The following is a 12,886-nucleotide window of genomic DNA, read 5'->3' as shown; positions in this document are numbered from 1 at the left end:
ATTCCTGTGAAAGCGGCAAGTATAGTTTTGAAAATATATACTATAGAAAAAGTAAAAAAAAAAAACGATTTTTTGAAAGTGTCACACTGGTATAGCCCCTTAAGCGTAGATATTTTGCTTAAAATTATGTTATTCGGTAATAAAATTTGTTGATACATTAAGTACTTTCCCAGAGAACTAGTACTAGGAATATTGTGATTTTAATATAATTATTTAGGATGTAAAAAAAACTACCGGGTTTTTCAATAGGGATGATATGATTTCTAAATGTCATAATTTCTCCTCAAGAATTGGGACGGTCTCAAACTACAACTTGGCGGATTTTGAAAAGGATTTGGGCTTGAATTCGTATAAAATTATTCTGACTCAAGAACTGAGTAAACGTCGTGAATTTACTGATTTTGCCTTGGGACAACTTGAAAAGGATAACCTATTTTTTTTAAATCATCTTATCCGTTGAGACTCACTTTCATCTGATTGGTATGGTAATAAAAAACATGCTTTGTTGATAATTAAGTTAAAATTAATTTCGGTTCGCATTTAGGCCCACGCTTTTAAAATCATCTGGAACAAATTTTGAACTGAATGAACCCTTACGCTGCAATTATCATAATTCATTTGTCACGCTAATTTTTATCAGTAACAAAACACTATATTATCTTCCTTTAATAAAAATCTTTCTTTTAACATACATACTTATGTTCCTTTAAATATTAAATGTTCAACGTTTTTATATCTGTACTCGTGCAATTTTAGATCTCGACGCTTGAAAATCTATCCTGCTTTTAAATTCTCGGTCCACATAGCACAATTTAAAATTCCTTCTAAAACCGGTTCAGTAGTTCTCCCATTTTCTATTTTTAAACCCCCTTTTGAATTTATACCGTATACATAGGCAAGATATCTTAGAAAAATTCAGAGAGCATCCTTTTTTTATACTTCCCTTAGCCTGCATTCTAATATGGGGATCTCAATGTTGTTGATTTTGGTTACTATAACAGGCTTTATGCTGAAAGCATGTTTTTCCAGCTCCTTATAAATCGTTGTTGGTAAGTATATGTACTATGTGATATTTAAATGAAATCCCACGGAAATATTTTTTTTTTGAAAACGTAACGCAATTAAGCGCTGCATATGAATGAAAACGGCATAAACCTTTGTCTACCCGAAATCTCGATCGCACTGAGCTTTTGAAAATTTTTACCATTTTCAAAATAAATGTGACAGGTTGCAACCTCACTTTAATCATGACAACTTAGTTGAGAGAAATTCAAAAGTTATGCCTAGGCAATTCCCCTAAATTCTTTCTGTAGCTTGGCAGTGTTGTCAATTTGACGAATAATGATATGTACGTTTTTTTGTGAATTCGAATTAAGATTTTTATCGTGAACGGTTAAAAAATTAGTGCTGTATGAAGAGTAAGTAAGCTAATATCAATAAACTTTTTTCTACTGGTCAATATGGGGGTTAAGTTCTATTTGATTTTACAACTCAGTAAATCAGAAAATTAAAAAAAAAATTTGCTCTAATTAATTGAAAAACTATTCAAAAATATAGTCTCGAAGTTTCATTAGTTTACTCCGAATATTTGCCAATAGACCACAGAACCACTGCACTTCATACAGCGACTGTATAGGTACCGAAACTTTGACGTTTCCTCGAAACTAAGTTTTTTAATCCGGTCGTCAAAATTGCGAGCGAAATATTTAACCAACTTACTTGAACTAAAGCGTATTTTTTTAAAAATTGTATACTCAAGTGCGTGATAGAGCGCCTTTCCGAGAAAAGTGGCGTTTTAACAGTTGTTTAGTACCCCCACTTTTTCGAAATTCTCAAAACCCCTCTACTATGCTCTTGATAAAAGCTTCCAGATAAATAAGTCAATAAATCGTGAAAGAAAAGTTAAAAAACAATTTGATGAATTAGCAGCTGATCACTGATTTCCAAACCGAGAAAAAATATTTATTGATTTTCACACACATTTTTATTAAATGTTGATGAAGCAACTTTATAACAAAAGAGTGACGAACTCTAAAGGAAATATTCAGATATAACAGGTCCTAGTTTGTCACTTCAATTATAATAACAATAATATTTACCACCTAGTTTTACCTCAACTAACTCAAGCATGGACTGTTCACAAATTATGTAAGGAAATAATGAACAAAATATATAACGCAAGTTTTTACAAGTTTCTACAGCAATGTTATTTTGCTTTACAATTCTGTCTCTTTTGCAGCAACTGAAAGTTCATTTAGCAAATAAAAAATAACGAAACAAAACGGAACAACTCGACTCCGACATTTATCGCTAATAACAGTTAAAAACAGAACCGCATCAAAGCTAGATTTAAACGAGGTCATTGATACTTTTGCGAAAACTAAAGCTAAGAAAAAATTCTAAATATAATTGTTATTTAGTCAGTTGTTGGCCCAACCTTTAATAAACCATTGAATATTTTCTATTTCGTTCGACTTGTATTAGTCAAACCTACTTTAAGTATTAATTGCAATTTATGTTGTTTCTTTTTTATATTTTTATTTCCTACCCTGCAGTGTACCTTAGCATTTTTAAAGTATTTGTATATTTCGTAGTTCTTCTTCTTCCTAAGTGGCGTAGACATCGCTTACGCGATTATAGCCGAGTTAACAACAGCGCGCCAGTCGTTTCTTCTTTTCGCTACATGGCGCCAATTGGATATTCCAAGCGAGGCCAGGTCTGCACTATATAGCAGGACGGGAATAATGAGTGACTTATAGAGTTTGGTTTTTGTTCGTCGAGAGAGGACTTTACTTTTTAATTGCCTACTCAGTCCGAAATAGCACCTGTTGGCAAGAGTAATCCTGCGTTGGATTTCCAGGCTGACATTGTTGGTGGTGTTTACGCTGGTTCCAAGATAGACGAAATTATCTACTACTTCAAAGTTATGATTGTCAAGAGTGACGTGAGTGCCAAGTCGCGAGTGCGCCGACTGTTTGTTTGATGACAGGAGATATTTCGTCTTGCCCTCGTTCACTTCCAGACCCATTTGCTTTGCTTCCTTGTCCAGCCTGGAGAAAGCAGAACTAACGGCGCGGGTGTTGAGGCCGATGATATCAATATCATCGGCATACACCAGCAGCTGTACACTCTTATAAAAGATTGTACCTGCTCGATTAAGTTCTGCAGCTCGTATTATTTTCTCCTGCAGCATATTGAAGAAGTCGCACGATAGGGAGTCGCCTTGTCTGAAACCTCGTTTGGTATCGAACGGCTAGGAGAGGTCCTTTCCGATTCTGACGGAGCTTTTCGTGTTGCTCAACGTCAGTCTACACAGCCATATTAGTTTTGCGGGGATACCAAATTCAGACATCGCGGCATAAAGGCAGCTCATTTTCGTGCTGTCGAAAGCAGCTTTGAAATCGACGAAGAGGTGGTGTGTGTCGATTCTCTTTCCACAGATCTTTTCCAAGATTTGGCGCATGGTACATATCTAGATGGTTGTTGATTTGCCAGGAATAAAGCCACACTGATAAGGTCCAATCAGTTTGTTGACGGAGGGTCTAATCTTTCACACAATATGCTCGATAGAACCTTATACGCGATGTTGAGGAGGGTTATCCCACGGTAGTTGGCGCAGATTGTGGGGTCTCCCTTTTTGAGGATTGGGCATAGCACACCTAAATTCCAAGCGTTGGGCATGCTTTCGTCCGACCATATTTTACAAAGAAGCTGATGCATGCTCCTTATCAGTGTGTGATTCTACAAGAGTATGCTCCGGGCTTGAAACCTTCTGTAAGCCGCCGCATTTTTTCTTAGAATTTTCGAGCGTTACCCCTGTCTTCCAGCTTATCAAGCTCTTCATACTCACGAATTTCGGCCTCTTTCCTTTTCTATCTGCAAATGCGTTTCGCTTCCCTCTTCAAGTCTCGGTATCTATCCCATCCCGCACGTGTTGTGGTCGATCGTAACGTTGCGAGGTAGGCAGTCTGTTTTCTCTCCGCTGCGACACGGCACTCCTCGTCGTACCAGCTGTTCTTTTGCATTTTCCTAAAACCAATGGGTTCAGTTGCAGCTGTACGTAAGGAGTTTGGAATGCCGTCCCACAGTTCCCTTATACCGAGTTGTTGACGAGTGCTCTAAGAGAGCAGGAGTGCAAGCCGAGTAGAAAATCGTTCGGCTGTCTGTTGTGATTGCAGCTTCTCGACGTCGAACCTTCCTTGTGTTTGTTGACGTGCGTTTTTTGCTGCACAGAGGCGGGTGCGAATCTTGGTTGCAACAAAATAGTGGTCCGAGTTGATGTTAGGACCTCGAGGCGTCCGCACGTCTAGAACACTGGAGACGTGTTTTCCGTTTATCACAACATGATCGATCTGGTTGGTGGCCTTTCGATCCGGAGACATCCATGTAGCTTGATGTATTTTCTTGTGCTGGAATCTAGTACTACAGATAACCATATTTCGGGCCCCGGCGAAGTCGATGAGCCTCAACCCGTTTGGGGTTGTTTCGTCATGAAGGCTGAATTTGCCGACCGTAGTGCCAAAGATACCTTCTTTGCCCACCCTGGCAGCTCTCATAGGTGCGCTCCAAGCGCTTATAGAAGGCATCTTTGGTCACATCGTCCGTCTCTTCCGTAGGGGCGTGGGCGCAAATCAGCGATATGTTGAAGAACCTTGCTTTGATGCGGATTGTTCATTTACTCGGCGACGGAGTCTCTCTCCTACGAATCCCACACCAAACTTGCATTTGATAAAACCTAATCAGTTTACAAAGTATGTGGCCCCAATTTTTAATTTGCCCTAGGGCCCTTGGTTACCTAGCTATGCCATTGCCCACATTTCGTCGAAGAAATTATATATTTTGTATTTGTGAAGCTATGGTTCAACCGAATTATTTGTTTTCAATTAATTTTACATATTTGTCTAATATTATGGTATACTTCTTCCATCTAAATAATTGCCCAACAGTGTCTACGGCTATATAGTGAAAATATAGTCAATATTGAAAATTCCATTTCCAACACTAGAGCAAAGAGGTGAATTTGTTAAAGCAACAGTTAGCTATTACAAACATAAGTACGAGTATATAAAAAATTCACCACTGTTGTCAATGAATCAGCCAGGTAGGCACATAGCCAAAGGGCTGTTAGGTCCATGCATTTCATATGCACTCTGGCACAAAAATACATAAATATGTATGTATATACCTATGCAAGTGTATACAATGTATGCGTATTCGTTTATATACTTTCAAACGCAAGCAGGCATAGATACTCGAGAGAATATAGATATACTTACTTAACTAGGGTTCACCATATTGCTAGCCTCTCTTCACATTTGGATTTTCAGTGCTTGTTGTTAGTGTTGATTTGTGCCTTTATTATTACAATCCATTTGTTATGCTCGAACATTTTGCTTAGCATTGCTATTGTTGTTGTTTCAGTGCCAACTCAAGGGAAGCCGGTTTGGAACGTAATTCAGATATAGATATTTTGGTGTTTGGATCAGTGTGGTGTTTAAGTTTCTAGAGATTGGAAGTGTGTTTGTTGAGGCGTTTCAATTGAAAATACATTTATCTATCAATTATTAAAAAAGTTATATGTATATTCATACTGTAACTGTCTAGTGACATTTGTGTAAGAATGCAAGCATAAAAATGCTATTAAAAATATGCATAACAGAAATACCGAATCAGAAAGAAACTTCGTGTTTTTAATACAATGTAAAGTAAATATTCAATACTAATATATAATTCGTGTGTGCTTGCAATATAAGCAAAAATACATGTGAATTGTTTGTTTGTGTGCGAGTTGTGCAGCTGTGTGTGAGTTTTACCATTTTTGTGATTTGACGCGTAGTGTTTATTACAAAATGTCCAGGGAAGAGGAAGAAGAGGAAGTTCGTTCACTGCTTTTGCGGCATAAGGACCGTATAATGCTCGACTTGTGTGAAACGGACCTTTTGACGATCCTTGTAAAGAACACTGTGTTAACGCAGGCCGAAGAAGATTTGCTTTTGAGAACACATTCTGCAGCATCTGCTGCGTCCAGTGCTCCACCTAGCGCCGTTGTTATTAAACGGAAATTAAGCACTGCTGTTAGCAGCGGCAGCGGCAGTAGCAGCAGCACAGTTACTAGTTACGGTGATGGTGTGTTAGGTGAGGACGTCTGCACCAGTACAGCTGGATGGAGTAGTAATAATTCTCATAGTGCTACTGTGATAGGCGACAACGCACAAAGTGATAATCGTTCTGCTACACCGTCACTTGTGAATATTAGTGAAACAGATGGCATCATTGGTACTAGTGCTGACCAAAGTAGTGAAAATAATTGCGAAGAAGATTTGAAATTAAATTTAAATTCATTAAATGATGCTGACATATATCAAGAACAATCTACAAAATTAATAGAAATCATCGCTAAAGGTGGATTTATTAAATTCAAGCAGTTCTGTTATGCAATCGACAATGAATGCCCGAAACTTATTGAGGATCTATTCAATGATAAGGAGAAATGTGGTAAGTAATAAAATGATATACTATAAATATGTATATATGTATATGTATCTGTATATATGTATATATATATATAGCTATATATATACATCACGGTTTTAAAAATTATTATAAGCTGAAGAATAGAAAATATTTTCTTATATAAACAGCACGTCTAACTAGTCATCCGCGAGTGTTTCTTCCACACAAGCACTGCAAGTAAATAAAAGCAAACAAAAACGTTAACTTCGGCTACACCGAAGCATTAATGCCCTTCAAATGTGTTTTTATTTTAGCATAAAAGGTTATAAAAAAGTTTTTATGTTGATTTTGATCGGTCATTTTGCATGGTAGTTGCATATTGTAAAATAAAAAAGTTTTGCATACAACAGGCCAAAATCAAGGGCCGATCAGTTTGTATGGTAACTGTATTCCAAAAACATTCAAATTGATATCTCAAATACTGAGGAACTAGTTCCCGTATATACAGATGGATAGACGATGTAGTTAAATCGTCCCTGCTTGACATGCTGATCATCTATACATGTATGTATAAGATTACAAACTCCTGTTCAGGGTATAAAAAGTGAGATTGGTTATAACAGTTTCGTGGAATTGACCAATAAGAAAAATTAACTCGAAATAAATGCGATAAGTTTTCTCAAATAAATAAAATTTTGCTAAATGCTGACATTTCGTTTATAATACATTTGAAGGGGAAACTTTAGTATACCATCCCACGATTTCAGGGTTAAAAGTATGGTTGGATAGGGCTGATGCTCCAGATTAAGAAAATATATAATTATAGCCGCCGCAAACTTATAGTTTTCGAGATATATGCATTTAAAGTTGAAAATTTCGCAAATTTAATTTTGCAATTTCTCGATTTACAGTAACTTTTTCTTTCATATTATGCACTTTTTATACACTTACACTTCACTACAATATTTCTACATATTTATTTTTTATTAATATTTTAGATATTTGCTTAAAATAAGCATTTTATAATTTACATAAATATTATTGCACGCACAATAACAATAAATGTTACGTGTTGTCAAATAATAAGTGTTGCCATATCTACACATTTATCAAACGAATAAAAAAATATATAATATATATAATTATATATTTTCTTAATCTGGCATCAGCCCTATCCAACCATGCCACTTTTAACTAAAGCTGACCCCATTTGAATGTTAATGCATTGTAATAGATGAATTGTTTTTAAGCACCTTTATAGAAGTTTGGGTCAATTGTACCAAAATAAGTATTTTTAAAACTTATTTCTTATTGTAAGTGGGCAATTCATTTTATTAATTTCAAGCCCTCAAGGCACGGTTTAAGTATTTCTCAAACAAATTTTATTTACCTACGTATGTGTGTGTATTTATTGTCAAGAAATGATCTCTTAGTACAGAATAAATATATTTTATAGCGAATGCTTGTTAAATTCAATTCACGATTACAGGCATAGAATAATAGAAGTATAAGTCGGTTATATTTAATAGAAGTACCAAGATTGAGAATATTTATAATAATTAAAGTCTGCGTTTCACTTTTAGGAACAATATACATATCTATACAATAAACAGAAATATTTAGTGAGAATTTGATTATATAAACATTTAACCTTAATATTGCAATCCATACTTACATATGTATGTACATACGTGCTGAAGCTGATGTTCCATTTGTTTTAGTTTTATTTCGCTTCGATTAGCACTATTTTGGCTGGGCTTTATTTTCATAAATACAAATGTATACCTTTGTAAATATGTGATCATATTCTTATGAATACATACTGCTATTTACGTTTGTATGTTGTATGCTTTTGCACACCTACACAGTTTTGTAGGTATGTATGAGCCCATAAAAAATTGCTCTCAAGTATGAATCATCAGAAAGCCAGTTTACAATTATATGTACATAAGTTTTATTATCAACGTATGGACACGTAAATGTATGAAATAAAACTGATACATATGTATGTATTTAGGTATTACATCTGAACTTTTGCCATTGATCGTAAGTTTTATAGTTGCAATCAGATATGCTTTTATCAGTTCAGACAGTGGTTAAGAGGTCCGTTTTAGCTAAAGCTGTAGAACTTATATAACAAAGGGTTTTTCATAATTAAACCTAGGTTGAAATTAAATACAGGGGACCCCAAAATTAACGGAAGACTTAAATCATTTATGTGGTAAAGTGTTGACAACTCTAACACTCACATCGAAAGCTGACAGTTTAACTACGTAAACTGTGAAGAGATTTGGAAATAACGGCAAATTCAAATCTTGCATTAATTTTGGGACTTCCTGTATAAGTACATATATCCTAGTAGTCTCAACCACCCGTTGCTGTGTTATGGTATACATTAGGGTGCTTCAAAAAAAATTTTGAATTTTTTTTTCAACTCTTACCCCCTCAAATGTTATTGATTGACAAACAAAAAATCCTCCCTCAAGCCAGGCGCTGTAGCTTAACTCTAAGGGGTCGCTATTTTTTCTTTTGGGTTCCCATACATTTTACATACCTGCGGACATAAGTTTTTCTATCTGAAGAAATCCTATTTATCTTGCTTTCATCGAAAAATAATACTCTTTTCCACTCTTTTGTTGTCCAATGGCGGTATTTCTTTGCAAACTCTAAGCGGCTCCTTCGATTGCGTTCAGAGAGTAATGGCTTCATCCTTGAAACTTTTCCAAAGAGTCCTGCCTCGCGTAATCGTTTTTTACGGTAACTACAGATAGTGCATCTGGGTTTTCTCCAAAAATTGCAACTCGAATTTGTTTTGCCGTCTTGTGGGGATCCTTTTTTGAATCGCGGATAATTAACTTGTCCTTCTGAAGAGTAGATTTTCGACCTCTCTTCTTTCTTTGAGCTTGTTTTGTCATTTTATTCTAGTTGAAATACCTAACTGCATTAATTAAAAGCCAACCTCTTGGGGAAATTTAGGGTCGTTTCAATGTCTCCCTGAAATTTCCCATCCTTGTACATCTGTACGATAACAGCCCTAGTGTCCTTATCACAAGATTTGTGCTTTCTCATTTTTATTCACTAAAATTATTTAATTTCTTAATAGTAACGTAATTAAAATAAAAATATAAAGATTTAGTTACCTGAACACAACAAATTTCTAAGAAGAGTACATTCGGGACGTGGGGTTCGTTGAGGATAACCAAGACTTCAGATTTTGTCTGAGTCTGGGTTTCCTGCTTACGAGGCATGGGCCTCTGAATGCATTTTTGCATCAGAGCCACCTATCGGATACGTCGGGGTGTTTTTGTGGGTCGGGGTCAGAAAATTGGTCGCATTTAATTGCCGAGTACCCGATGTACTCCAACCACATTCCACACTGCCAATTGGTACTGCAAATGCTTAGCATTCTCAGGGCGCTGATCAAGGCATTGATTTGATTCGTTGTGCTTTTGAGCGCCGTGGAGTAAGGCTGTCGTCAGCAGGTACCCACGTAAAACACACCGGACGTTGTCAACAGTGACGTGAGTGCCTAGTCGCGAGTGCGACGACTGTTTGCTTGATAGCAGCAGATATTTCGTCTTGCCCACGTTCACCATCAGGCCCATTTGCTTCGTTGTCTTATCCATTCTGGAGAAAGCAGAACAAACGGCGCGGGTGTTGAGGCCAATGATAACAATATCATCGGCGTTCGCCAGCAGCTATACACTCTTATAGAAGATGATACATTCTCGGTTTAATTCTGCAGTACAATTTATCTGGCCAGTTCTTGATTTGACTGGTCTAAAATCACACTAATAAGGTCCAATCAGTTCTTTGACGGTGGGCTTTAATCTTTCACACAATACGCTCGATAGAACCTTATACGCGATATTGAGAAGGCTTATCTCACGGTAGTTGGCTCAGATTGTGGGGCCTTGCTGCTTTGTTGTTCTTCAGGCTGGAGAAGTGTTCCCTCCATAATTTTAGTATGCTCTGGGCATCAGTCACTAGATCACCTCTGGGGGTTCTACAAAAGTATGCTCCGGTTTTGAAGCCTTTTGTTAGTCGCCGCATCTTTTCGTAGAATTTTCGAGCATTATCCCTGTCGGCCAGCTTGTCAAGTTCTTCGTACTCGCGCATTTCGGCCTCTCTCTTTTTTGTCTGCAAATGCGTTTCGCTTCCCTCTTAAACTCTCGGTATCTATACTGTCTTTTGTGATTGCAGCTTCTCAACGTCGAATCTTCCTTGATTTGGTTGACATGCGTTTTTTGCTGCACAGAGGTTGGTGCGAATCTTGGCTGCAACAAGATAGTGGTCCGAGTCGATGTTAAGACCTCGGAGCGTACGCATGGCTAAAACACTGGAGACGTGCCTTCCGTATATCACAACATGATCGATCTGGTTGGTGGCTTTTCGATCCGGAGACAGCCAGATAGCTTGGTAAATTTTTCTACGCTGGAATCTACAGATAACCCTATTTCGGGCTCCGGAAATTATCACCGGAGTTAATGACAATACTCGGCGACGGAGTCTCCCTCCCACCACGAATTCCACACCGAATTCGCGCTCCTTAATATGACCACTGTAGTAAAGGGCACAAGAGTCTACTTGCATCAGTCCTAATCCCGTCCATGGCATTTCTTGGACGGAGGTGATGTCAGCCTTCACTCTAACGAAGACATTAACCAGCTGGGCTGCGGCACCTTCCCAATTAAGGAGCCAGACATTCAAGGTGCATGCCTTCAATTGCTAATCCTTTATTCGTTTGTCATGGTCGTCATCAAAAGGGCGGTCTCTCATCCGAGGCTGTTTAAACTTTTTCATTGGCGGCGTTTTTTACTTGGCGGGTCCCAAACCCATCGCACAACCCTCTGGAGAGGATATTTCACCTTCTCACTTTAGCTCGCCTTCAAACGGATGCTATCCAGAGGATACTTGGTCTAGAACCGGAAGTCGTGAACTGCTTGAGCCATATGTAAAAGAATCGTTTCTGGCCACTCCCAAGAGAATGGCGGTCAGAGAACTTTCCTCACTTGCGTGAAATTTTACACATGACTCCATCCTCCTGTCCTTAATTGCTGTGCCAAATATTAGCGTTATCTTTGTTTACAGCAGTTGCTTAAGTCGCTACACCACAGTAGAGCGTTGCGATTTTAATAAAATAATAATTTTAATAAAAATATCAAACAAAGAATTTGTCTCATCTTTCGTGTGCAGAATCGTTGCGAATGTAAGAAAAGGCATACGGTGATTCAAAAGCAAAAGCGTACGAGTGGTATACAGCCACTCTTTCAACTGATCTTTGACCTTTTCAACTGATCTTTGACCTTTTCAACTGATGAAAATATTAAAAAAGTGAAGAACATATAAAACGCGTTCTTGCTCGACTCGTCCCTATAAAGATGAATTTTTTTCAAAAAGAGTATGATTGTGATCGAATTTAAAGTCAAAATGAATACCATCGATCAATCACCGTATTCACCAGATTTAGCTCCGTGTGATTGTTTTCTAGTTCTTCAAATTCCTACAAACACTTGATTCCGATCGTTCAGTTTATATGGCAGCTATATATTATAGTGGTCCGACAAATGAGCAGCTTTTCTGGGGCAAAGGACGTGTGCAAAATTCCAGATCGATATTTCAAAATCTTGGGAACTAATGTACATACATATCTTCAGTATAAGATAGATATTTCAATATCCGACAAAAACTTTTTCCACAATGGAATCGCGTAAGCGGTGTCTACGCCAGTAAAGAAGAAGACGACAATGGGTTTTTTTTTAGCTTTTTCACATAATAGTTGGTTGAAGAATTGGTGTATGTACTTTTAGAAAAGAGGTAAAATTAGAGCAATTTAGTTTCTAATTTCAAAAATCGTATGTCTTTTAGCAATGTGGTCTCCTCCTTGAATATCCGAAAGATGGTTCGGAGTAATACGTTTACCCTTTCCAGTACTTAATTACGAAAACTAAAGTTTCAAAGTGACCAAAACTATCGAAATACGAGTACAGACATTTCGAAATGACTTACAGCGTACTAGACTGCACCAAAGAGGTATATTTTTATGTATATTATAAAACTACTGAAATATTTAATCATACAAAACCGTAAGGAATTTAATTTTACTCTTTAAATTACCAATAGATATGGTATACGGTAAAAGTAGAAATTTGGGGTGATTTGGAGTATAAATAGCTAAAATTATTAAGATAAAAAGTAGTTTTAGGAGATATGCATATGAAAAAAATTACTAACTTCAAACGGTGTCTTTATTCAAATAATTAAAAACTATAAGGTTAAGTCACCTTTTCTCTGTCTGTGGTTTTTCCATTTTTTCTGAGAGTGTGAATCCCTAACAATACAAGCTTATTTGCTCACTCTTAAATATCTAATATAACTTTTAATAGAAACAATTTTGATAGTATTTTACGTGTTTGTAATTAAATTATAAGAA

General features: G+C 36.9%; 1 protein-coding gene across 7 annotated transcripts in view; it reads left to right on the top strand.

The window, feature by feature from the left end:
• The first annotated feature begins 5,376 nt into the window (after window positions 1-5,376).
• Window positions 5,377-12,886, top strand: part of LOC126763204 (tight junction protein ZO-1) — a 74,774-nt gene continuing 67,264 nt past the window's right edge. The window contains exon 1 of one of the 7 annotated variants that reach the window (XM_050480528.1): window positions 5,377-6,495. In XM_050480528.1, the coding sequence (XP_050336485.1) occupies window positions 5,850-6,495 (646 nt within the window). In that variant the 5' untranslated portion in view covers window positions 5,377-5,849. The remainder of the gene's footprint in view (window positions 6,496-12,886) is intronic. The other 6 variants (XM_050480520.1, XM_050480512.1, XM_050480583.1 and 3 more) reach the window with 6 other exon arrangements.

The sequence above is a fragment of the Bactrocera neohumeralis genome, chromosome 2, assembly GCF_024586455.1.
Source record: "Bactrocera neohumeralis isolate Rockhampton chromosome 2, APGP_CSIRO_Bneo_wtdbg2-racon-allhic-juicebox.fasta_v2, whole genome shotgun sequence".
In the NCBI taxonomy this organism is placed as follows: Eukaryota; Metazoa; Arthropoda; class Insecta; order Diptera; family Tephritidae; genus Bactrocera; species Bactrocera neohumeralis.
Note: the sequence above shows the minus strand (reverse complement) of the source record. Positions and strands in the feature narration are given on the sequence as shown.